At 45.3% G+C, this 26,916-nt stretch overlaps 2 protein-coding genes across 2 annotated transcripts in view; one reads left to right on the forward strand and one right to left on the reverse strand.

Annotated features, from left to right (window-relative positions):
- The window catches only part of LOC139381950 (fatty acid synthase-like), a 42,970-nt gene extending 30,457 nt beyond the window's left edge, over window positions 1-12,513 (reverse strand). The window contains exons 1-2 of the mRNA XM_071125831.1: window positions 12,252-12,513; window positions 994-1,138 (exon numbers count right to left, since the gene is read on the reverse strand). Coding sequence (XP_070981932.1) covers window positions 994-1,120 — 127 coding nt within the window. The 5' untranslated portion in view covers window positions 1,121-1,138; window positions 12,252-12,513. The remainder of the gene's footprint in view (window positions 1-993; window positions 1,139-12,251) is intronic.
- Window positions 12,514-12,963: 450 nt separating this feature from the next.
- Window positions 12,964-26,916, forward strand: part of LOC139381674 (monocarboxylate transporter 4-like) — a 98,764-nt gene continuing 84,811 nt past the window's right edge. Inside the window, exon 1 of the mRNA XM_071125359.1 lies at window positions 12,964-13,013. The gene's annotated coding sequence lies outside the window, so the exon portion shown is untranslated. The remainder of the gene's footprint in view (window positions 13,014-26,916) is intronic.

Below are 26,916 nucleotides of genomic sequence, written 5' to 3' on the forward strand. Positions count from 1 at the left end.
GCAGGACCGTTCATTCCTCTCAGTGTTTCTATGCAGCATACAAGGCCCTCTCCTCCTTTCTTTCCCTCCTCTCCTGTGGTGTGGGGTCTTAGGGCTGAGGTGCCATCAGCCCAGGGCCTTTTTGCACATGAATGCGAGCTTTAGCTGGTTGCCAGGCACTGACTGATGAGAGGTGCTATTCACAGAGAGGAAAGAGAGGAGAGAGACAGAGATCAAGCAAGCGAGAGAGAGAGCGAGAGAGCGAGAGAGCGAGAGAGCGAGAGAGCGAGACGGCTACGGAGGTGAGACGGGGCTAAGAAGAAAAAGATGGAGAAAGGCAGAACAAGAGCGAGGAAATAAAGAGGGAGTGAATTAGGCAGAGGAGAAATAGAGAGAGAGAGGAGAGAGAATCTAAGCAAGCCAAGCCACGAAGGAGAAGCAGTGCCAACAGCCCAGCACCCCAGCCAGGTGGTGAACAGCAACGGCAGCAGAGCAGACAGACACAAAACTCCTTCAGAGACTACAGAGCAACTCTCTCACAGTCTCACACATCAAAGGCTCATCTTACAGCTAATGGCCACCAGCGCTAGCCAGGGTTCATTTGTGTTCATGTGGGTTACTCCATGTGGGTAGTGGGTGCTGGGCACTGACTGAATGGGCCAGTAAAGCCTGTGGAGGAAGCATTCAGCATTCTACTCATTGAACTGCCGACATTGATGGTGATGGAAAGTACAGCTAACCAGGTCTGTGATCAGAATGTTCTTCTCGGGAAGGGAAGTATTTCCTGTCAAGTGGTTGATGCAACATCCATGACTAGGCAGTACACGCACATCAGGATACAAGCTACTCAACAGTTTACAGAGCAGAACGCTGGGATGCAAGGTAGCCTGTGTGTCAGTCTGAGGTTTTCAGAGTCCTTTCAGAGTTCAAATGATTTTTAAATAAACAACAGCAACAAGTCTGATGTTTGTGGGTCATAATAGTCCGGGTCATGGAAAGGTCACAAGGGCTCACCTGGCTTCCACCGTCGGTCATCTTCTGTTACCATGTCAACCCCATTGAAGAGGTTCTCCCAGAATTCCTCCAGGTTGTCCGACTCAGGAAGCCGGCCCGATATCCCTGCTACAACAATCTCCTCCATCCTGGGAAGGAAGGGTTACTGTGGGAGAGAGAGAGCGTTAGAAGTAGGGTTGACAAGGTACCAGTATCACGATACTCAGAAGCAGGGATTGACATTAGGAGTTGCCTTATTGCCTGGGGCAAGTGAATGGAGCTGTCAAACAAGTTGAGCCTACCTCCAGTAGCCTAAAACTGATCTTTCGGGTTCCTCCCATTTAAAGTGGAGACAAGTTGAGCCTGCTCTGAGAATGTATTTTTACTGATGACAACCAAAATATAAAATAATTCCAATAGTGATCTTTCTGATTCCTTGTCTATGTGAAACGCAGGCAATACATGCTACTTCTGCAGGTGAATAGATAATTAACACTAAGGCAACCAAAAACAAAGAAATGCTCCTGACTTGCCCGATGGGAAAGTGCTTTTCAGTCTTTATTGTGGGGCTCCCGAGTGGCGCTACAGTCTAAGGCATCTCAGTCGTAGAGGCGTCACTACAGACCCTGGTTCGATTCGAGTCCTAAGGAGCGGCGCACAATTGGCCCAGCATCGTCCGGGTTAGGGTTTGGACATCATCGTAAATAAGAATTTGTTCTTAACGGTCTTGCCTAGTTAAATAACAACATGTAAATCACAGCTCAGAAACATGAAGCGGATGAATTAACAACATGTATTTATTTAAGCTATAGCACACGATAGTCTATTTGACAAAAGGACCAAAGAGTTGTCTGCTTCTTTCCCTTTTTTTGCCATGGAAAAATCAGTTATACTAGTATCGTCACAATCCTAGTTAGAGGGTCATTTCATTTAACCTGTATTTCTCCACATTACTGTCGTTTCATTGACACACAATCTATTTTACAAGAACTGGTGCAAGATGGCAGCAGCACCACAGATAATTAGAAAACTACAGCATGAGAAAATGGTGAACTCGGAGTAGGGAAGAGGAGACCGAGAGAATTTAAAGAAATGAAGAGAGGAGACATAAAAGTCTAGACAAAAAACAACCCTATTGGGGCGTTCCCATTCCCTACACAAACATTTCAGTGCTTGCAGCCACACGGACAGACAGTAGCTGGCGGCTATAAACTCCCTCACCCCCTGCAAGGCATCTTAGACTGACAATAGATTCTCTGTAACTGCTTGACCAGGCAGCAAGGAGGGTCTGCATTACCTTGTGGGAACCAGCCATGAAAGCCTCTATAACACAAGGTCATGTTCAGCCCAGCATTATAAACCAGCTAGTTCACCGCAGGCGACAGCACCGGGCTGGGCTGGGAAACACTCACTGAGACAGAGGGAGGGGTCGATATCTGCATCTGTTTAAGAAGAGAAGTAGAGATGGTAGGCTACTCTTTGTGAGCAGTCGAGAGCAAGTGAAAGGTAGAGTCAACTCATCATCCAGCTCAGAAACTTTTTTCCTGGTTTCTGGGACAGGCAATTCCATGCAGGCTAGCCAACCAATGAGACAGCAGGGGAGGGGCCAACCAGTGAATCCCAGTTGACTGAGAAGCGCTCTGCTCCTAGCTGTAGCTAGCTGTTCCCTAGTCCAACACACAGTAGACTACTGTTGGCCCTCTCACACAAGGCAGGGGCACCAAACGGAGCCCCCCATACAGCTAGTAGAACTCAGCCCCTACAGTACCCCTGAATTATTTTGGAAGAGTTTTACAGCAGTGCTCTTTAATCCTAGAGAGCTATGGTATAGAAAGTGCAGGCTTTTGTTCCAGCCCACCCAGCTCATTCAACTTAAGGTTTTCATGTAGGCTACAGGTGAGTTACTGGGCTAGAACAAAATCCTGCACAGTGCACACCCTGTGGGTCCCCAGCACCAGAATTGAAAAACACTGCTTTACGCAGTTAACCTAGCTAGCCCGTCGGACAGTGAGAGTTAACCTGGTTAACCAATCAAGAGTGGCGATGATGTACCATACAGAGACACGGAGGCAAGGACAGCACGTTCGGTTTCTCTTTATTAATAACACCAGATGGCTGCTGTGAATGCAGCATTCTTATAACAACAGTGCTCCTTATAGGACACATAACTGCACTCTATACTCCTCTATAAACTGGTCATCTCTGTATTCCCTGTCGCAAGACCCACTGGTTGATGCTTATTTATAAAACCCTGTGTCGTCATGTGTTGCTACCATGCTGTGTCGTCATGTGTTGCTACCATGCTGTGTCGTCATGTGTTGCTACCATGCTGTGTCGTCATGTGTTGCTACCATGCTGTGTCGTCATGTGTTGCTACCATGCTGTGTCGTCATGTGTTGCTACCATGCTGTGTCGTCATGTGTTGCTACCATGCTGTGTCGTCATGTGTTGCTACCATGCTGTGTCGTCATGTGTTGCTACCATGCTGTGTCGTCATGTGTTGCTACCATGCTGTGTCGTCATGTGTTGCTACCATGCTGTGTCGTCATGTGTTGCTACCATGCTGTGTCGTCATGTGTTGCTACCATGCTGTGTCGTCATGTGCTGCTACCATGCTGTGTCGTCATGTGTTGCTACCATGCTGTGTCGTTGTCTTCTTAGTTATCTATGTAGTGTTGTCTCTTATCGTGATGTGTGTTTGGTCCAATATTTCTATTTGATTTATTTAGTTATTTTCAATCCCAGCCCCCGTCCCAGCAGGAGGCCTTCTGGTAAAGGCCATCTGGTAGGCAGTCATTGTAAAATAACAATTTGTTCTTAACTGACTAGCCTAGTTAAATAAAAGGTTAAATAAATAAAAATTAGCTGCTGTGAATGCAGCATCTTATCATAACACCAGATGATTGGCTGCTATGTGTGTGTGTGTGTGTAACATCTGAATACAAAGAGACCAGTGAGTTCGCTAGCCAGTGTGTGTGTGTCAGTCCACTGACGCATATCTACCTTCCCCTGATAACTCTACAAAATGAAATGAGAATGGAACAGAGAGTCCCCTTCCTTCCACAACGTCCCATTTAACGGCAGAATCCACGCCAGCGGGAATGGAAAATACTTTTGGTATCGCAGATTGTTCCGGCAATTCTCACATAGGAACTTCATTTGGGAGGAAGGATGTTTAACATGCTTTCTACATTTGTATCACAAACCATTTGACAAAATCCATGAGGAAAGTGGTCATTTTAGACCTTGTGTCCTGTAAGACCCTATGAACCGTACATGGCACAGACAACATCTTGGTGTCATTATACTCCTTATAGTGTGCTCTAAAATATGGAGTAAGCCTTGATTCTGAAATACAATTTAACATGAATGTATTCAACATTAAAAGATATTAACAGAGGTGTCACGCTCATAGGGGGGCACAAGCTCCTCAGATTTGTCCTATTTACATTTTTTTTTTTTTACTAAACTTCATTTTTGTAAGCCCACGTTTGATCATAATCATTTATAAAATGATCTGTCAGCGGTATTTTGCAGAGGGGGCACAATGACTGGACCAGGCAAAGAGTCCCCCCCAGTAAGTGTTTCCGTTCAAGGTGCTCCATGGACCAAAGGTATGCTTGGCAGGACACTAGATACTCTAGTGTGTGCAGACAGTATCATCAGTGGAGAGAGAGAGTGTGTAAAGTGACACACAGAGTTTGATTTGATTTTAGCTGCTGGTGATGGACAGGACTAATTTGATCTATGTAACCTATTGATTCCTTTTTGATAAATAAATGTGTCAAGTAATACTAGCCACTATTGCAATTTTATGAAGTTGGCTTTGGCTGGCCAGCTAGATCGGTTCCCATCTCCCAACCTCAACTAACTACCAAGCTATTTCAGGCTGTCAATCAAGTTAGATTAGCTTGTCTAACTAACTGGCATGCCTGCTGGCAAGGTTGCTAGACTTCCGAATAGCACGAAATGACTAAACGTACTGAATACATCACATCCTTTCAAGATTTTACACAGAGAAGCAGATTTAGTTTGTTTTAAAAAAATAACCACCAGTCAGGAGGACACAGACAGATCAAAAGGTGCTTAAGACACACAGAAATATACTTGGTTTGAGTTATCTGGCACCTTATGATAACATCATGATATTTGTGTGTATTAATTATGATACTTTTTTATTTAACTAGGCAAGTCAGTTAAGAACAAATTCTTATTTTCAATGACGGCCTAGGAACAGTGGGTTAACTGCCTGTTCAGGGGCAGAACAACAGATTTGTACCTTGTCAGCTCGGGGATTTGAACTTGCAACCTTCCAACTGTCTAACCACTAGGCTACCCTGCCACCCCATGATATGTGCCTGTCGAGATGCGTGTTATGATTCCATGTACTGGGTTGTAATTTTTATGTAATATCCTAGACATGTTGCTGCAGTATATTGAAATGCGTGATTTACAACAGTCAGAATGACACCCTCATTAAAATGACAATTGAACAATTAAAGAGGTATTTAATAGAATGAGGTATGTTTATGGCTCTAGATTGTAGAAAAAAAGCTGTTTTAGGTGTTAAAAAATGCTAAATTATCCTACTTCCAGAGGGTCCCCCCCCCCCATACTTCTTTCCCCACTCTAAAATAATGGGATATTAATATCTCTAAACTACAGTTTTTGATTTTGTTCCTATTAAAGACATATTGTCTGGCACAATATACTCTACAAGTGGGCACTCTGCTAATTCTGAAGGTATGATACATTTTACGAGCGCCAACACATTGAATGGAAAATTGATTCAAAGCAAACTTTCTCTGCTGGTGATTTGCTGAATGTACAATTCTGAAGGAGGACTGTGATTGGTTAATAAACTATACTGTACATTTCTATATATAAAATGGGTCATATCATTAAAAGTACCACAGAGCCACTCTGGAAATTTGACGTGTTTAGAGAGTATATCATTTTAAACATTGTCTAAAAATAAGCTAAATCTAAAAAGGGTACTTTTGAGACATTAATATTAGTAATATTGTAAAATGGTACTTTATTTAAGAATCTACAGATATTGCATATTTGAAAGCACAGTAGGGAGTATAATGACAATAATGATAATGACCCCTCCTGTCTCAGCCTTCAGTACTTATGCTGCAGTAGTTTATGTGTCGGGGGGCTAAGGTCAGTCTGTTATATCTGGAGTATTTCTCATGTCTTATCAGGTGTCCTGTGTGAATTTAAGTATACTCTCTCTAATTCTCTCTTTCTCTCTCTCGGAGAACCTGAGCCCTAGGACCATGCCTCAGGACTATCTGGCATGATGACTCGTTTGTCCCAAGTCCACCTGGCCGTGCTGCTGCTCCAGTTTCAACTGTTCTGCCTGCGACTATGGAACCCTGTCCTGTTCGCTGTGATTACTATTATTTGACCATGCTGGTCATTTATGAACATTTGAACATCTTGGCCATGTTCTGTTATAATCTCCACCCGGCACAGCCAGAAGAGGACTGGCCACCCCTCATAGGCTAAATCCTAGAGAGGAACCAGGCTATCTAGGGAGTTTTTCCTAGCCACCGTGCTTCTACAACTGCATTGCTTGCTGTTTTTAAATTTTTTATACATATTTTGTCCATTAAAATAACATTACATTTATCAGAAATACTGTGTAGACATTGTTAATGTTGTAAATGACTATTGTAGCTGGAAACGGCAGATTTTTAATGGAATATCTACATAGGCGAACAAAGGCCCATTATCAGCAACCATCACTCCTGTGTTCCAATGGCATGTTGTGTTACCCTTTTAAAATTAAAAACTTAGATTAGCTAACTGATCATTAGAAAACCCTTTTGCAATTATGTTAGCACAGCAGAAAACTGTTGTTCTGCTTAAAGAAGCAATAAAACTGGCCTTTAGACTAGTTGAGCATCTGGAGCATCAGCATTTGTGGGTTCGATAACAGGCTCAAAATGGCCAGAAGCAAAGAACTTTCTTCTGAAACTCGTCAGTCTATTCTTGTTCTGAGAAATGAAGGCTATTCCATGCGAGAAATTGCCAAGAAACTGAAGATCTTGTACAATGACGTGTACTACTCCCTTCATAGAACAGCGCAAACAGGATCTAACCAAAATAGAAAGAGGATTGGGAGGCCCCGGTGCACAACCGAGCAAGAGGACAAGTACATTAGGGTGTCTAGTTTGAGAAACAGATGCCTCAAGTCCTCAACTGGCAGCTAGTACTAGATAGTAGTATTAGATAGTACCCGCAAAACACCAGCCTCAACATCAACAGTGAAGAGGCAACTCCGGGATGCTGGCCTTCTAGGCAGAGTTGTCTTTTTCTTTGCATCTCAGACTGGCCAATAAAAAGAAAAGATTAAGATGGGCAAAAGAACACAGACACTGGACAGAGGAACTCTATAAACTCAGCAACAAAAAAAAAGAAACGTCCCTTTCTCAGGACCCTGTCTTTCAAAGATAATTAGTCAAATTCAAATAACTTCACAGATCTTCATTGTAAAGGGTTTAAACATGGTTTCCCATGCTTGTTCTATTAACCATAAACAATTAATGAACATGCACCTGTGGAACAGTCGTTAAGACACTAACAGCTTACAGACGGAAGGCAATTAAGGTCAAAGTTATGAAAACTTCGGACACGAAAGAGACCTTTCTACTGACTCTGAAAAACACCAAAAGAAAGATGCCCAGGGTCCCTGCTCATCTGAATAATTTTGCACGCCCAATTTTTCAGTTTTTGATTTGTTAAAAAAGTTTGAAATATCCAATAAATGTCGTTCCACTTCATGATTGTGTCCCACTTGTTGTTGATTCTTCACAAAAAAATACAGTTTTATATCTTTATGTTTGAAGCCTGAAATGTGGCAAAAGGTCGCAAAGTTCAAGGGGGCCGAATACTTTCGCAAGGCACTGTATCTCACACACAAAAGTATGTGGACACCCTTTCAAATGAGTGGATTTATTATATTAATGCCCATGATTTTGAAATGAGATGTTCGACGGGCAGGTGTCCACATACACTACATGACTAAAAGTATTTTCCACTCCAACTGGCGTGGAAACGGCCGACAGTACAAAGCGGTGCTGTCATTCAAATGTGTGTGTCTAGGCCTACATTCTGCTAGAAGCCTGTTGAGCATGAGAAAAACCAAGCAGCCTTGCAGTTCTTGGCAAATAACGGTGCTCCTGGTACCTACTACCATACCCCGTTCAAAGGCACTTTAATATTTTGTCTTGCCCAGTCACCCTCTGAATGACACACACAATCCATGTCTCAATTGTCTCAAGGCTTAAAAACAGATCATTTGGGGTGGCAGGTAGCCTAGTGGTTAGAGCGTTGGACTAGTAACTGGAATGGTTGCAAGATCAAACCCCTGAGCTGACAAGGTAAAAATCTGTCGTTCTGCCCCTGAACAGGCAATTAACCCACTGTTCCTAGGCCGTCATTGAAAATAAGAATTTGTTCTTAAACCGACTTGCCTAGTTAAATAAAGGTAAAAAAAGGGTTAACAACCTCTCATCTACGTGGATTTAAGTGACATCAATAAGGGATCATCTGGTCAGTCTGCCATAGAAAGTTGTGTGTAAACTCTGTGTATAGTGTAATTGTTGTTTATAGATATGTTGTTTAATGATTTGTTGGACAGGTCGTCAATGTAAATAAGAATTTGTTCTTAACTGATTTATCTGTAAAAAAAATAAAAGGTGAAATTAAATTTGAAAAATAACTTGTTCAGGAGGATTAAAATGAAAATAACTAGGCCTAAGCTTGTCTCTTTAGAAAATAGTTGACCGGTTAAAATACTAATCTTGGCTTTCAAAGGGCAGATAGCAGCCAAAATGGACACACATTCCAACACACAGGTCTGAGAACTGCATTGCATGGGAACCTATTCAACTCTTGCCAAGGCACTGGGTCCCCTTACTCTCACACCTCAGCGAGAACGAGACAGAGAGGCGAGCAAGCAAGAGAAAATAGGGGATAATTAGAAGAGGATGAGTGAAAGATGGAATGGTTTTTTCCAATCCTTTGTTACTATGTATAGCAGGGTTCCCCAACAAAGTTAATTTTATTATTGGACATAAAGGACTAAAAACAGCAGGAAGCCAGCTCCAGGTGATTTTAATTTTGGAAATCATTTCCCAATTATTCCCACGCATAATGTAACAGTATAACTTTAGACCGTCCCCTCGCCCATACCCTGGCGCGAACCAGGGACCCTCTGCCCACATTAACAACAGTCACCGTTGAAGCATCGTTACCCATCGCTCCACAAAAGCCGCGGCCCTTGCAGAGCAAGGGAAACCACTACTTCAAGGTCTCAGAGCAAGTGACGTCACCGATTGAAACGCTATTTAGCGCGCACCACCACTGACTAGCTAGCCGTTTCACATCCGTTACACTAACAGAGAGACACAAATCGTATACTAAATGTAAGCAAGGTTTGAAATGATTGTTTTAGTCAAACATTATCTGTTTGTAAACTGCAAATTGACCGTAAGAAGCCGAAATGATTTGTAATTATGTTCCAGCCCCCCAACCATTCCCTCAAGAAAGAAATTGGCCTGCGAGTGAATCTAGTTGATGATCCCTGATGTATAGGCTCTGTGTGTGTGTGTGTGTGTGTGTGTGTCCCTTAGCTCCATGCTAACAGCTCAGTAAAGACCACTGCTGTATTAGCCGATTACCTGTCTACCACAATATACAGACAAATAGGTAAATCAAGATCCATTGGACGAGAAAAGGCTAAACAAGAAGCTGTAGGTGAACGGTTGCTTGAAGAAGAGGCCTTGAGCTTGAAGAAGAGAGGCCTGTTAAACACGTCTTTCTCATTTAGTTCAGAGAACCAACCTTGTCACTAATAATAGGCTACACTCTAAACAGCAGTCATTGACAATAGGTATAAACACCTCCTCCTGATCACCATTCCCGCCAGAGGGATGGGTAGGAGCAGGTTTGTAAATATCTTACAGGGATTAAGGTGGATTATCATCTACCTGACCTGGATCACATCACTGTGAGGCAGGGCCTTGATTGATTACATGTGTTGGATATAGGCCTAGCTGAAGCAACACAATGACGACTACAGTGGCACCCTGCCATAGATAACACCGCACACAGCTTTCCCTTGTGGGTGTTTCTCTCTCTCTCCCTGTCCCTTGGTGCTTCCGTCTCTTTCTCCCTTCTTTTCCCTCTCTCCCACTGTCTATCTCGCGTTTTCTGTCTGCCACAGTCTCACTCCGTCCTCCACAGCCATGTTGTTCAATTTAATAACTCAATTGATGAGGGAGTGACATGCTACAGACCAACATCTGTACAGGAAAATAATATCGGTGTTCTTGTACGGGTGACAATGAATCTGTATGGATGACAATCTATCAAAAATACAATGTGTTCAAATCTAGGCCATATACCTTGTGTAATAGTTTCACCTGCCTCAAATAGGCTGCTTTGCATGATGTATTGTGGTCTCTACCTTCTTGCCCTTTGTGCTGTTGTCTGTGCCCAATGTTTGTTCCATGTTTTGTGCTGCTACCATGTTGTGTTGCTACCATGTTGTTGTCGTCATGTTGTGTTGCTGCCTTGCTATGTTGTTGTCTTAGGTCTCTCTTTATGTAATGTTGTCCCTTGTCGTGATGTGTGTTTTGTCCTATATTTATATATATATGTTATTTTAATTTTTAAAATCCCAGACCCCGTCCCTGCAGGAGGTCTTTTGCCTTTTGGTAGGCCATCATTGTAAATAAGAATGTGTTCTTAACTGACTTCCCTAGTTAAATAGGTTAAATAAAAATAGTGGTACACGACTTGACTCAACTTGTCACTTAGGCTATATATTAGAACACCTGAAAAACACCTGGAGGGTAATACAGAACAACATGACTAATTCCACTATAGTTATAGACTACATCTCTCAAAGCCAGGACATTTCATCCCAGGCCTAGAATACCGTTCTCTACAGGAGGGCTAAAGAGCACTGCATGTCATCAGTCTGCAAATGCCAGGTAATGGAACATGAACATCTTGAGAAACACCCAACATATTGGCTGGTAGGACAGAGCTCTGTTGGTGATTTGTCCAGCTAGGTCACATGTGGAAAGGTTGCTTGACACACACTTGCAACATGGTAAATTCCACACCTAGGCTTTAGAATGGGCCTTCTCTTGCCTCTCACCAGTCCAGCTCCTTCACTCAGGGAGAGTATAAAGAGCTAGGGTACTGGGATAGGTAGGCTCACCAAACATTGGTATCCATTTATGATATTGGTCTGTGTATTGCTCTGTATTAGTCTGCAGTTAGATTAGGCCACCGCTTTTCAATGGCTTAGGCGCAAAACTCAGATTCATACTAGACCCTTGGGGACTTATTAAGTCAAGTTCAGGAGGTGACAGGGGTGGAACTTGACAGTGAAAGTGATTGTGTTCAGAGACAAGGATAGCCACACTGAGTTTTACAATATGACTCATCGTGTGATTACAGTAAGAGGTTGAGAAAACTACCATGCTCAGCTCTCACGAGATTAGATGTCAAACATGCTAAACAAATTCACCAAAATTGGATCAGAAAGGCTAGCATCAGCAAAAAGGCTCTCACAAGGTAGGCAATAGGCATCCAACTCAATACCATCCCAGGCAGCACCACAGCTGGAGAAAAAAACAAAATACATTTTCTTGAATGATGAATTACCCTTTTATGTACAGTAGGCCTAGATAATCACTGGGCCTTTGCGCTCCTCCACAACTACTCAGACAAGACCTGTAGTGTAAACTACGCAGCCTGTTACTGTATCTTGTGCTGCTACCAAATTTAGACCAGAGCCAGACACGCAAGCAACCCTCTAGCAAGCAGAAGAACAAGGACATCAGTGAATAGTAATTGATTACAACGTGCTAATTTGGCATCCAGGCAGTGATGACTACATATTTTATTATTGAGCAAGAGTGACAACTGCTAGCCTAGCCCTAGCAGAGGTTGTCGCATCACTTGGAGTCATATTGGCTTTAACTTGATAGTTACCCTCGCTAAAATGTCGCTATTTCTGGGAATTAGTCAGCTAGCTATTATAACTCTAAAATGCATGAACATTGTAACGAGGAAGTGTGTAGCTGATAATAACCAGCTAAGTGAAATCGAGGAAATCCAGTTCGAGTTCGTTGATGTTTATACTATGCCGGTCATCATGGGCATCTCATCCGCTAACTTGATGAAGAAGCTAGAGCAAGCGAACATCGGTAAAGCATTGATATTCTCGCAATATCAGAACAACTTACCTGTAGTTAGGTGTTTTAATATCAGTAGAAAACACCAAAGGGATTGCGAAATGTTAGTGAGGAAACGGTTAGCAAAATGTTCCTCGAAAATCCCTTATCTTCCGTAGGTGAGAGTGCGCTTGCCTGTGTCAGTGTGTGTCCCTGCTTCCGTTCCCTGCCAAGCCCTTCTAATTTCTCTCGCTTCTATGAATCCCTTTCTCTATTTCATTTAAATGTCTGACATGCTCTCCCCGGCCACGCCACATGGGCTGACAGCTTCTCTGGGCTGTTCAGTCCAATGAGAAAAGAGGCAGGACTCCCAGTCTCAGCCAGTGATGGGGTGATTCGCTGAACGCCGCTGTGGATTCGGGAGAGAAAAAAACGGAAGAAACAGGATGGCAAGGTTACTGTAGTTCATTCGGGTAGCAGTGGATGGATCATCCGAGTACACCAGTAACCTAGCTCAGTTTCCCCCGCCCTTTCACATTGGTAAAACCCAAAGCCAAGTTCAAGTTCATCACTCAAATTCAAAGCGTAGAACCATCACTTACCTGAGCCGTGTTCAGATTTCACTCTGATTGAACAATAACTCATTTCGAAATCTTGCAGAAAGGAGGACACATGCGGTTGCAATAGTCCATGGACTTTGGGAAACACATATTTGACTATCTTGATCAATTAGATTTTTCCCCCTTTTTATTCAGAATGTGTATGATTTTTTTGCAATGCAATTTATTGGAGATGGATATACCATTAAAGAATGGTGGATTTAGCCTAGACCAGGTAAATATTGTTCCCCTAAACTATTAATCATGAATGAATAAACGAATGCATTTTTTTTTACAGAATATGTAATGTATTTGGAAATCTACTAGCGCAGATTAGGCCAATACTATGTTTAATATCATTAGTAAGAATTGTATGGTCACCTGTGGTTGACATTGTAAAAAGTATATATCAACGCATGTGTTCGATCACCTGGTCGAAGTTAGGGAGTCATATATATATATATATATAACATTTCACTTTTTAATCATTGAAACATTGTGTTCCCATTGTTTCTCGTGTATAGAGAGATCAGTTATTTTTATTGCAGCAAAGTATTCAGAGGCTTTTGTATTGTTTAACAATAGGTTTGGTAACTATTTATAATGGCGTTCATGAATAATCCATTATAAAATGTTTATAATTGCTTATAATGCTTTATACATTCAAATGTAAATGTTCATTAATTGTAATGCTTATAATATGAGGAGTAAAATTGTAAAGAATAACTGAATACGTATTTACTTTATAGGTTATAAAATAGTTTATTAATGCTTATTCATGTACGTTTTCTTATAGTGTTACTGGAAGTTTTAACCAAAGTCAGTAGGCCACTGACATTCTGTAGGTTGAACTTGTGGAGCAACCACATCATCACACCTGAAACGGGTTATTGTGGTGAATGTACAGTTAGCGCTGACAAACGTGGTAGTTAGTACACACCCAAATCCTGACAGCTGTGATCATAGGGTGCGTTTGTAAATTCACTCTGGCTATCTACTCTGATTTCAAAACACTCTCGTCTGGGTGTGCCAGATCGCAGAATAACTGAAACGCTCAACACCCGTTGAATATGGCCGGTGTCAGTAAACGTCGGCAATAAAAAGCGTAATTTAATTGTTGCCAGCAGCACAGTTACAGGCACCAACGCTCTGGATAACATTAAAACAGCCTAATCAGCTCTGCTAGGGCGAGTAATGGTCAGAGCGAGGTGTTCTTTCATTTGTGTCTGGAAGTAGCTAGCAAGCTAGCCAACGTTAGCCAGTTAGCTTGGGTGCTTGACTGCTGTTGTGAGGTCAGAAAGCTCGGATCAACCCTACTCCTCAGCCAGAGCGGCCAGCGTGCCCTCTGAACTCTCCGAGAGCGGAACGCTCAGAATTTACGAAATCCCTCTGGCACTCCAGAGTAAAATTTACGAATGCACCCATAGCTAGTTGTGATATTTTATAGATGTGAAAATGAACCAATCACAGAGCAGGGGTGTGTGGGTGTGAGGGTATTGCTAAGAGATAGGGTGATGTGATGACAATGAGGGGAGGAGCTTGTTGCCAGGGCAGCAAGGATGGTGATGTAATCAGAAACGCTGCCTGACTGATGGGGTTACTAGAGTTCAATGGTGAAAATGGCATGTGAAGGATGGCATGATGTCGAGGAAAACTTTACTAGTCTTTTTAAAACTTATTTATTGACTTAAATACTAACCAAGATAACCTCAAGACAACATGTAGAAAAACTCACTCATATTTCATAAGGTACCTTTTTAGGTCAAATTTGTATAAATTCTGGTTGTGTCACACCTTCTCAATAAAGGAAACATTTCAGAAAATGTAAAAACGTTATTGTTTTATTGGGAGAAAAAAATCCCTATTTCATGATTTGCTATGATATCAATGCCTGTTCAGGACCTGTACAACAAGAACACAAAACACTAGATTTGTCATAATGGAAGAAAAACATGAAAAAGGCACACAAAATAGTGCTTTTCAATGTGAGCATCAGGGACAGGAAATAAAATATCAACTTCAATGAATCCTTTACTACCTGATGTGTAAGGCCAGACAGTCCCCTGGCCTAAAACAGTACTTTTCAGTGTGAGCACTTGGGACAGGAAATACAATATAAACGTCAATGAATCCTCTACTTCCTGAGGTGTAAGGCCAGGTGGACCCCTGGTCTAAGCAGTGAGCAGGTAGTAAGTAACTGTATGTACCTAACCTGGGTGACAGACTGGTTCTGCTGTCAGAAACACTCCCCTGGTGGCCTTGCCAATACATTACCTTCTGCACCAGCCTCTGATATTACTTTAGCACTCTAGCTTACAGTACAGAAATCACTAGGTATTTACATGTCATTTCTACGTTAGTACGTAAGTACTTTGGTATTCATTCAATCAAGCACCACTAGGCATAATTTGGTAACAGGTACCAACAGTTACCGATTGTGTTGAATTCTGTTAGCCTACCAGAATGGATCCATCAGTCTTTTATATTGTACCGGGTGTAACGGATGTGAAACGGCTAGCTTAGTTAGCGTGGGCGCTAAATAGCGTTTCAATCAGTGACGTCATTTGCTCTGAGACCTTGAAGTAGTAGTTCCCCTTGCTCTGCAAGGGCCGCGGCTTTTGTGGAGCGATGGGTAACGATGCTTCGTGGGTGTCAGTTGTTGATGTGTGCAGAAGGTCCCTGGTTCGTGCCCGGGTATGGGCGAGGGGACGGTTTAAAATTATACTGTTACATTGATGCTGTTGACCCGGATTACTAGTTGCTGCGGAAAAAGGAGGAAGGTCAAAAGGGGGGTGAGTGTAACGGATGTGAAACGGCTAGCTTAGTTAGCGTGGGCGCTAAATAGCGTTTCAATCAGTGACGTCACTTGCTCTGAGACCTTGAAGTAGTAGTTCCCCTTGCTCTGCAAGGGCCGCGGCTTTTGTGGAGTGATGCTTCATGGGTGTCAGTTGTTGATGTGTGCAGAAGGTCCCTGGTTCGCGCCCGGGTATGGGCGAGGGGACGGTCTAAACTTATACTGTTACACGGGCAGGACTGAAAGCATCTGTGGGGATGAGGCCTAAGTGACTGCCACTGACAATGGCCGCAGTGCAGAGAGCCTACATGGCTGGGTAGAGACAGAGCGGACATTGTGCCAGTCTGAATGTCTCTCGACAGCACAGAGAGGCAGAGGCTTATCACACCACCGTCTCCATTATCTTTATACTACTGTACAACACCTTTGTTAGAAATCTCTTCTCCTGACAGAGTACTACATACTTTCCAGGGCCACCCATACGTAAAATGTATGCACGCATGACTGTACGTTGCTTTGGATAAAAGTGTCTGCTAAATGGCACATATTCATTAGTAAGTAAGTGTTAGTAACAATCTCATTCAATTCTCAACTTTATGAACGTTGCTTATCTATATTGAGGCTTTGGCGATCCATCAAACAAGCAAAGCGTCAATACAGGATTAAGATTGAATCCTACTACACCGGCTCTGAGGTTCGTTGGATGTGGCTGGGAAACTCTGGGAAACTCGCTGTGAGACTACCAGAAGAGCTAAATGCCTTTTATGCTCGCTTTGAGGCAAGCAACACTGAAGCATGCACGAGAGCACCAGCTGTTCTAGATGACTGTGTGATAACGCTCTCGGTAGCCGATGTGAGCAAGACCTTTAAACAGATCAACATTCACAAAGCCACAGGCCAGATGGATTACCAAGACGTGTACTCAAAGCATGTGTGGACCAACTGGCAAGTGTCTTCACTGACATTTTCAACCTCTCCCTGACTGTGCACAAGGAAGAGAAGGTAACCTGCCTAAATGATTACCGCCCCGTAGCACTCACGTCGGTAGCCATGAAGTGCTTGGAAAGGCTGGTCATGGCTCACATCAACAGCATCCTCCCGAATACCCTAGACCCACTCCAATCCGCATACCGCCCCAACAGATCCACAGATGACGCAATCTCAATCGCAGTCCACACTACCCTTTACCACCTGGACAAAAGGAACACCTATGTGAGAATGCTGTTCATAGACTACAGCTCATCGTTCAATGCCATAGTGCCCACGAAGCTCATCAATAAGCTAAGAATCCTGGGACAAAACACCTCCCTCTGGATCCTGGACTTCCTGTTGGGATGCCCCCAGGTGGTAAAGGTAGGCAACAACACACCTGCCACGCTGATCCTCAACACTGGGGCCCCTCAGGGGTGTGTACTTAGTCCCCTCCTGTACTCCCTGTTCACCCATGAATGCGTGGCCAAACACGACTCCAACGCCATCATTAAGTTTGCTGATAACACAACAATGGTAGGCCTGATTACTGACAACGATGAGACAGCCTATAGGGAGGAGGTCAGAGAACTGGCAGTGTGGTGGCAGGACAACAACCTCTCCCTCAACGATGAGACGGCCTATAGGGAGGAGGTCAGAGACCTGGCAGTGTGGTGGCAGGACAACAACCTCTCCCTCAACGATGAGACAGCCTATAGGGAGGAGGTCAGAGAACTGGCAGTGTGGTGGAAGGACAACAACCTCTCCCTCAACGATGAGACAGCCTATAGGGAGGAGGTCAGAGAACTGGCAGTGTGGTGGCAGGACAACAACCTCTCCCTCAACGATGAGACAGCCTATAGGGAGGAGGTCAGAGAACCGGCAGTGTGGTGCCAGGACAACAACCTCTCCCTCAATGTGAGCAAGAAAAAGGAATACAGGAAAAGGCGGGCCGAACAGGCCCCCATTAACATCAATGGGACTGTAGTGGAGCGAGTCAAGAGTTTTGATGTTCATTGGTGTCCACATCACCAGTGATCTATCATGGTCCAAACACACCAAGACAGTTGTGAAGAGGGCACAACAAAACCTTTTCCCTCTCAGGAGACTGAAAAGATTTGGCATGGGTTCCAAGATCCTCCAAAAGTTCTACAGCTGCACCATCGAGATCATCTTGACCGGTTGCGTCACCACCTGGTATGGCACTGCGTATGGCCCAGCACATCACTGGGGCCAAGCTTCCTGCAATCCAGGACCTATATAATAGGCAGTGTCAAATGAAAGCCCATACAATTGTCAGAGACTCCAGTCACCCAAGTCATTGACTGTTTTCTCTGCTACCGCACAGCAAGCAGTACCGGAGCGCCAAGTCTAGGACCAAAAGGCTCCTTAACAGCTTCTTCACCCAAGCCATTAGACTGCTGAACAATTAATCAAATGGCCACCGGACTATTACATTGACCCCCCCATTTGTTTTGTACACTGCTGCTACTCGCCGTTTTTTATCTATGCATAGTCACTTCACCCCTAACTACATGTACAAATTACCTCTAACCTGTACCCCCGCACACTGACTCTGTACCCCCTGTATATAGCCTTGTTATTGTTATGATATTGTGTTACTTCTTGTTCTTTTTTTATTTTAGTCTACTTGGTAAATATTTTCTTAACTCTTCTTGAACTGCACTGTTGGTTAAGGGCTTGTAAGTAAGCATTTCACGGTAAGGTCTACACTTGTTGTATTCGGCGCATGTGACAAATAAAGTTTGATTTGATGAATCTATAACAACGCTTCTAAAGATTAGTTGAAGTCTCTGATGGTATACTTGTTGTAACGGCGTTCTTCGTTTGTTGAAAGAGAGGACCGAAATGCAGCGTGGTGGTTACTCATGTTCTTTAATGAATGAATGACGATACATGAAATAACTAATAAATACGAAAACAACAAACGGAACGTGAAACCTAATACAGCCTATCTGGTGAACACTACACAAAGACAGGAACAATCACCCACCAAACACACAGTGAAACCCAGGCTACCTAAGTATGATTCTCAATCAGAGACAACTAATGACACCTGCCTCTGATTGAGAACCATACTAGGCCGAAAACATAGAACTGCCCCAAAACATAGAAAAACAAACATAGACTGCCCACCCAACTCACGCCCTGACCAATACTAAATAAATACAAAACAACGGAAATAGAGGTCAGAACGTGACAGTACCCCCCCCCAAAGGTGCGGACTCCGGCCGCAAAACCTTGACCTATAGGGGAGGGTCTGGGTGGGCGTCTGTCCGCGGTGGCGGCTCTGGCGCGGGACGCAGACCCCACTTCGCCATTGTCTTAGTCCGCCTTATTGTCCGCCTCCGTGGCTTACTCACCATGCCCACCCCTCTCAATGACCCCACTGGACAGAGGGGCTGCTTGGGACAGAGGGGCAGCTCGGGACAGAGGTGAAGCAGCTGCTCGGGACAGAGGGACAGCTGCTCGGGACAGAGGGACAGCTGCTCGGGACAGAGGGACAGCACTCTGGGCGGAGGGGCTCTAGCGGCCCCTGGCTGACTGGCGGCACTGGCGGCCCCTGGCTGACTGGCGGCCCCTGGCTGACTGGCGGCACTGGCGGCCCCTGGTTGACTGGCGGCACTGGCGGCCCCTGGCTGACTGGCGGCACTGGCGGCCCCTGGCTGACGGGCGGCACTGGCGGCCCCTGGCTGACGGGCGGCACTGGCGGCTCCTGGCTGACGGGCGGCATTGGCGGCTCCTGGCAGACGGGCGGCACTGGCGGCGCTGGGCAGACGGGCGGCACTGGCGGCGCTGGGCAGACGGGCGGCACTGGCGGCGCTGGGCAGACGGGCGGCGCTGGCGCTGGGCAGACGGGCGGCACTGGCGGCGCTGGGCAGACGGGCGGCACTGGCGGCGCTGGGCAGACGGGCGGCACTGGCGGCGCTGGGCAGACGGGCGGCGCTGGCGGCGCTGGGCAGACGGGAAGCTCAGATGGCGCTGGGCAGACGGGAAGCTCCGATGGCGCTGGGCAGACGGGAAGCTCCGGCAGAGGCGCCGGACAGGCGGGAGGCTCCGGCAGAGGCGCCGGACAGGCGGGAGGCTCCGGCAGCGGCGCCGGACAGGCGGGAGGCTCCGGCAGAGGCGCCGGACAGACGGGAGACTCCGGCAGCGCTGGAGAGGAAGGCTCTGGTAGCGCCGGAGAGGCGGGAGACTCCGGCAGCGCTGGAGAGGAGGAAGGCTCTGGACGGATGGGCCGGAGAGACAGCCTGGTACGGGGAGCTGCCACCGGAGGGCTGGGGTGTGGAGGTGGTGACGGATAGACCGGGCCGTGCAGGCGCACTGGAGCTCTTGAGCACCGAGCCTGCCCAACCTTACCCGGTTGAATGGTCCCGGTCGCCCTGCCAGTGCGGCGAGGTGGAATAGCCCGCACTGGGCTATGCAGGCGAACCGGGGACACCGTGCGCAAGGCTGGTGCCATGTAAGCCGGCCCAAGGAGACGCACTGGAGACCAGATGCGTAGAGCCGGCTTCATGGCACTTGGCTCGATGCCCACTCTAGCCCGGCCGATACGCGGAGCTGGAATGTACCGCACCGGGCTGTGCACCCGCACTGGGGACACCGTGCGCTCCACAGCATAACACGGTGCCTGCCCGGTCTCTCTAGCCCCCCGGTAACCACAGGAAGTTGGCTCAGGTCTCCTACCTGGCGTAGCCATACTCCCTGTTAGCCCCCCCCCAAGAAATGTTTGGGGCTGACTCCCGGGCTTCCATCCACGACGCCGCGCTGCCTCCTCATACCAGCGCCTCTCCGCTTTCGCCGCCTCCAGTTCTTCTTTGGGACGGCGATATTCTCCTGGCTGAGCCCAGGGTCCTCTTCCGTCTAATTCGTCCTCCCATGTCCATACCTCCTCGCGCTGCTCCTGCTGCTGCTTTTTCCGTTGCCCATTACCACACCGCTTGGTCGTGTTGTGGTGGGTGATTCTGTAACGGCGTTCTTCGTTTGTTGAAAGAGAGGACCGAAATGCAGCGTGGTGGTTACTCATGTTCTTTAATGAATGAATGACGATACATGAAATAACTAATAAATACGAAAACAACAAACGGAACGTGAAACCTAATACAGCCTATCTGGTGAACACTACACAAAGACAGGAACAATCACCCACCAAACACACAGTGAAACCCAGGCTACCTAAGTATGATTCTCAATCAGAGACAACTAATGACACCTGCCTCTGATTGAGAACCATACTAGGCCGAAAACATAGAACTGCCCCAAAACATAGAAAAACAAACATAGACTGCCCACCCAACTCACGCCCTGACCAATACTAAATAAATACAAAACAACGGAAATAGAGGTCAGAACGTGACACTTGTGTGTTGCATGCCTCCCCCAACCCCAATTCTCTCCTAGCCCCATCCCCTCCTAGCCCCATCGTCCCCTAGCCCAATCCCCTCCTAGCCCCATCGTCCCCTAGCCCCATCGTCCCCTAGCCCAATCCTCCCCAGCCCCAGAGTATCTTCTTTTCAACGTTTACTCAGCATAATGTGGAAACTCTTGGCAGTCTACTGCTGAGCTAACTGTGAAGCAATGTCTCTGATCTGAATCTAATCTGAAAGATGGACACACTGTGTTGGATGACCTTCACTACTGTCTGTGAACTGTTGCAGTGTCTGTTGCTGAGGCATTAGAGCCAGGCTATCAGTCAGCACTTCTTCCAGCAGGCAGTGGCTGTGTGTGCCAGCCAGGCCTGGCCAGTGCCCTGGGCTCTGCAAACAACACCAGTGTCAACAGAGCCAGACCTAAACCATGAGTGGCTCCACTGTCCACTGATTGAGAAACTTTTCCCAGTGCAGAACAGTCCCTGGTCAGAGCCTTCACCCTGTCACCTCTGTGATCTGGCACCAGACACAAGGTTATTGAAAGATTAGTGGAATCTGTGTGGGTAGCTGGACAGGTAGGATGACTGACAGTGAAGGTGAACAGGTGGTCACGTGACAGAGGAATGGATGAGACTGAGGCAGGAATTCCTTTAACCATAAAGTGGTATATTTACTGAGTAGTCTGTGCTGCATCACAAAGGAAACAAATAACATGTATCCAATCAAATTCATAATCAAAGATCAAATCATATCATTCATTATTAACATAATTTAGGGAGTTCAACAGTCCAGTTCATTAAGAAGTCAATAGTAATCATCCGTGAGTCATTTAGGCTCGTAACTATTTATCATAAATCATGAAAGAATACAAACAGTGAATGGTTATTCAATCTATAATCCCCATTATCAAAGTCGATCAGTTAGCAAACAATGACATTTCTCATTTCACTCTTTCAATTGTCTTCATGTGTACATATAATTAATTTCAATACATATGAACCATATCGATTGCATAATTGGCCTATGAGGATCCGTAGGGCCGTGATCATTGACAATTCACATTACACAATATGTTTGAAGCGTGCGCTCCAAGCCACGCGGTAATAACTATAAACAATAACTGATGGCCCATCTCCGGATCGCAACAGATAGTTCAGATGAAAGGTAACAGAGTCGGTGGACTTACGTGGATTCATGGACGCACAGAACTTCTGGATCAGATGGAGTTATGGAAGAGAAAGCAGCGAGATCAGGCGATGGCAATTTCCTCCTTTTATGGAGTTGAGATCTGTCGGACATTTCCACCTGATCTAAATAAAGCGCCCCTGGTCCAGCTGAGTAAATGGCAATGAATTAAAGGATTATTCCACCAACTCCATGGGCCTTTTATACAGTTATGTTACAAATTGTACCCTATTCCCCATGTATTGCACTCACTTTGTCCTGGTCAAAAGTAGTGCACTATATAGGGAAAAGGGTGCCATTTTGGACAGATACAAGGCCACCAGTTGGGCAACCTGCCTCCTCCTCTGTGGCCAAACTGCCACGCTGTCTTTACTTAAACCTCAGCTATGTGAAATTATAAACACTATTATTATCTCATACAAAGAGCCTTACGGTCTGTGGTCTAGTTAACACACACTGATGTACATGGCAGATGTCACTAACATTGGTGTGTGTGTGTATGGGGGTGTGTGTGTGTGTTGTGACAGAGTAATACTAGACTTCCTGTGCCAGATAATCTGCTATGTGCTAAATGCCCAATAGAATGCAGACACACAAGTTGTTTTATAATGGTGTGACTCACAGAGTACACCCAGAGAGAGAAAAAGAGAGATAGAGATGGAAAGAAAGAAAGAGAGAGAGGGCAGGGATTGATATAAAGGGTTACTCTATTGCCTGGGCCAAGTGAGATTGATATGATTTAGGCTCCTGGAATAGAGTAACCCTTTATATCAATCCCTGCCCTCTCTCTCTTTCTTTCTTTCCATCTCTATTGCTAAAGTTAATAATCCTTTATAGCCCAGACATCAACTCTGTATATTTATCAAGTGAGTTGAGAGGCCTAGCTCTTGCATCATTGGTCCTCAAGTCAGGTGGTATCAGACAGTGTCTGTCTTTGTCCTTGTGCTGCTGGCCCCAGGGGTTGGTGACCCGGTCTCTGTCTCCGCTGTCGCTCTCTGAGAAGAGAGGCCTCACCAATTTAGGGATCCTCTTTCTCTGCTTTCTGTGGGCATACTGCAGTTCCTGTAAAGAAACGTGGCTTACTGCAGTTCCTGGAGAGAAACGTGGCTTACTGCAGTTCCTGTAAAGAAACGCGGCTTACTGCAGTTCCTGGAGAGAAACGTGGCTTACTGCAGTTCCTCTAAAGAAACGCGGCTTACTGCATTTCCTGGAGAGAAACGTGGCTTACTGCAGTTCCTGTAAAGAAATGCGGCTTACTGCAGTTCCTGGAGAGAAACGTGGCTTACTGCAGTTCCTGTAAAAAAACGTGGCTTACTGCATTTCCTGGAGAGAAACGTGGCTTACTGCAGTTCCTGGAGAGAAACGTGGCTTACTGCAGTTCCTGGAGAGAAACGTGGCTTACTGCAGTTCCTGGAGAGAAACGTGGCTTACTGCAGTTCCTGGAGAGAAACATGGCTTACTGCAGTTCCTGGAGAGAAACGTGGCTTACTGCAGTTCCTGGAGAGAAAAGTGGCTTACTGCAGTTCCTGGAGAGAAAAGTGGCTTACTGCAATTCCTGGAGAGAAACGTGGCTTACTGCAGTTCCTGGAGAGAAAAGTGGCTTACTGCAGTTCCTGGAGAGAAACGATCCCTCTGATGGGCATACAGAGCACTGCACTACATTATCAAATCAAAATCAAATCAAATCAAATCAAATTTATTTATATAGCCCTTCGTACATCAGCTGATATCTCAAAGTGCTGTACAGAAACCCAGCCTAAAACCCCAAACAGCAAGCAATGCAGGTGTAGAAGCACGGTGGCTAGGAAAAACTCCCTAGAAAGGCCAAAACCTAGGAAGAAACCTAGAGAGGAACCAGGCTATGTGGGGTGGCCAGTCCTCTTCTGGCTGTGCCGGGTGGAGATTATAACAGAACATGGCCAAGATGTTCAAATGTTCATAAATGACCAGCATGGTCGATTAATAATAAGGCAGAACAGTTGAAACTGGAGCAGCAGCACGGTCAGGTGGACTGGGGACAGCAAGGAGTCATCATGTCAGGTAGTCCTGGGGCATGGTCCTAGGGCTCAGGTCAGTTGAAACTGGAGCAGCAGCACGGCCAGGTGGACTGGGGACAGCAAGGAGTCATCATGTCAGGTAGTCCTGGGGCATGGTCCTAGGGCTCAGGTCCTCCGAGAGAGAGAAAGAAAGAGAGGAGGAGAGAATTAGAGAACGCATACTTAGATTCACACAGGACACCGAATAGGACAGGAGAAGTACTCCAGATATAACAAACTGACCCTAGCCCCCCGACACATAAACTACTGCAGCATAAATACTGGAGGCTGAGACAGGAGGGGTCAGGAGACACTGTGGCCCCATCCGAGGACACCCTCGGACAGGGCCAAACAGGAAGGATATAACCCCACCCACTTTGCCAAAGCACAGCCCCCACACCACTAGAGGGATATCTTCAACCACCAACCCAGGGGGGGGGGGGGGGGGGCAACCCAGACAGGATGACCACATCAGTGAATCAACCCACTCAGGTGACGCACCCCCTCCAGGGACGGCATGAGAGAGCCCCAGTAAGCCAGTGACTCAGCCCCTGTAATAGGGTTAGAGGCAGAGAATCCCAGTGGAAAGAGGGGAACTGGCCAGGCAGAGACAGCAAGGGCGGTTCGTTGCTCCAGAGCCTTTCCGTTCACCTTCCCACTCCTGGGCCAGACTACACTCAATCATATGACCCACTGAAGAGATGAGTCTTCAGTAAAGACTTAAAGATTGAGACCGAGTTTGCATCTCTGACATGGGTAGGCAGACCGTTCCATAAAAATTGAGCTCTATAGGAGAAAGCCCTGCCTCCAGCTGTTTGCTTAGAAATTCTAGGAACAATTAGGAGGCCTGCGTCTTGTGACCGTAGCGTGCGTGTAGGTATGTACGGCAGGACCAAATCAGAGAGATAGGTAGTAATGCTTTGTAGGTTAGCTGTAAAACCTTGAAATCAGCCCTTGCTTTGACAGGAAGCCAGTGTAGAGAGGCTAGCACTGGAGTAATATGATCAAATTTTTGGGGGGTTCTTGTCAGGATTCTAGCAGCCGTATTTAGCACTAACTGAAGTTTATTTAGTGCTTTATCCGGGTAGCCGGAAAGTAGAGCATTGCAGTAGTCTAACCTAGAAGTGACAAAAGCATGGATTAATTTTTCTGCATCATTTTTGGACAGAAAGTTTCTGATTTTTGCAATGTTACGTAGATGGAAAAAAGCTGTCCTTGAAATGGTCTTGATATGTTCTTCAAAAGAGAGATCAGGGTCCAGAGTAACGCCGAGGTCCTTCACAGTTTTATTTGAGACGACTGTACAACCATTAAGATTAATTATCAGATTCAACAGAAGATCTCTTTGTTTCTTGGGACCTAGAACAAGCATCTCTGTTTTGTCCGAGTTTAAAAGTAGAAAGTTTGCAGCCATCCACTTCCTTATGTCTGAAACACATGCTTCTAGCAAGGGCAATTTTGGGGCTTCACCATGTTTCATTGAAATGTACAGCTGTGTGTCATCCGCATAGCAGTGAAAGTTAACATTATATTTTCGAATAACATCCCCAAGAGGTAAAATATATAGTGAAAACAATAGTGGTCCTAAAACGGAACCTTGAGGAACACCGAAATTTACAGTTGATTTGTCAGAGGACAAACCATTCACAGAGACAAACTGTTATCTTTCCGACAGATAAGATCTAAACCAGGCCAGAACTTTTCCGTGTAGACCAATTTGGGTTTCCAATCTCTCCAAAAGAATGTGGTGATCGATGGTATCAAAAGCAGCACTAAGGTCTAGGAGCACGAGGACAGATGCAGAGCCTCGGTCCGATGCCATTAAAATGTAATTTACCACCTTCACAAGTGCCGTCTCAGTGCTATGATGGGATCTAAAACCAGACTGAAGCATTTCGTATACATTGTTTGTCTTCAGGAAGGCAGTGAGGTGCTGCGCAACAGCCTTTTCTAAAATTCTTGAGAGGAATGGAAGATAGTTTTTTATATTTTCTGGGTCAAGGTTTGGCTTTTTCAAGAGAGGTTTTATTACTGCCACTTTTAGTGAGTTTGGTACACATCCGGTGGATAGAGAGACGTTTATTATGTTCAACATAGGAGGGCCAAGCACAGGAAGCAGCTCTTTCAGTAGTTTAGTTGGAATAGGGTCCAGTATGCAGCTTGAAGGTTTAGAGGCCATGATTATTTTCATCATTGTGTCAAGAGATATAGTACTAAAACACTTGAGCGTCTCTCTTGATCCTAGGTCCTGGCAGAGTTGTGCAGACTCAGGACAACTGAGCTTTGAAGGAATACGTGCAGGTCTGAGAGGGCCAGCAGGCCTCCAGAAAGATTGAATATTCAGTGGTGATGTTTAATGGACCAAACACTCATTCAGCTTTTGGGGTTTGTTTTGATATTTTCACTATTGACTATTTTGAAACAGGGATGAATTGGTATTTGTGAATTGACATTGCTTGTTGATGAAATGTGTGATATATATAAATTATTTTTTACAAACACACATTTCATTAACAAGCAATGTCAATCCACAATTGCCTCTTCACGATTTTCGCACCTTTTTCAGCTGTTCCGTCACTTTTAAGTTATAGCGGACTAGGGGTTATATGTATGTTTGTAATATACAGTTGAAGTTGGAAGTTTACATACACCTTAGCCAAATACATTTAATCTCAGTTTTTCACAATTCCTGACATTTAGTCCTAGTAAAAAAATCCTGTTTCAGGTCAGTTAGGATCACCACTTTATTTTAAGAATGTGAAA

Source organism: Oncorhynchus clarkii, chromosome 23 (assembly GCF_045791955.1).
Source record: "Oncorhynchus clarkii lewisi isolate Uvic-CL-2024 chromosome 23, UVic_Ocla_1.0, whole genome shotgun sequence".
Taxonomy (NCBI): Eukaryota; Metazoa; Chordata; class Actinopteri; order Salmoniformes; family Salmonidae; genus Oncorhynchus; species Oncorhynchus clarkii.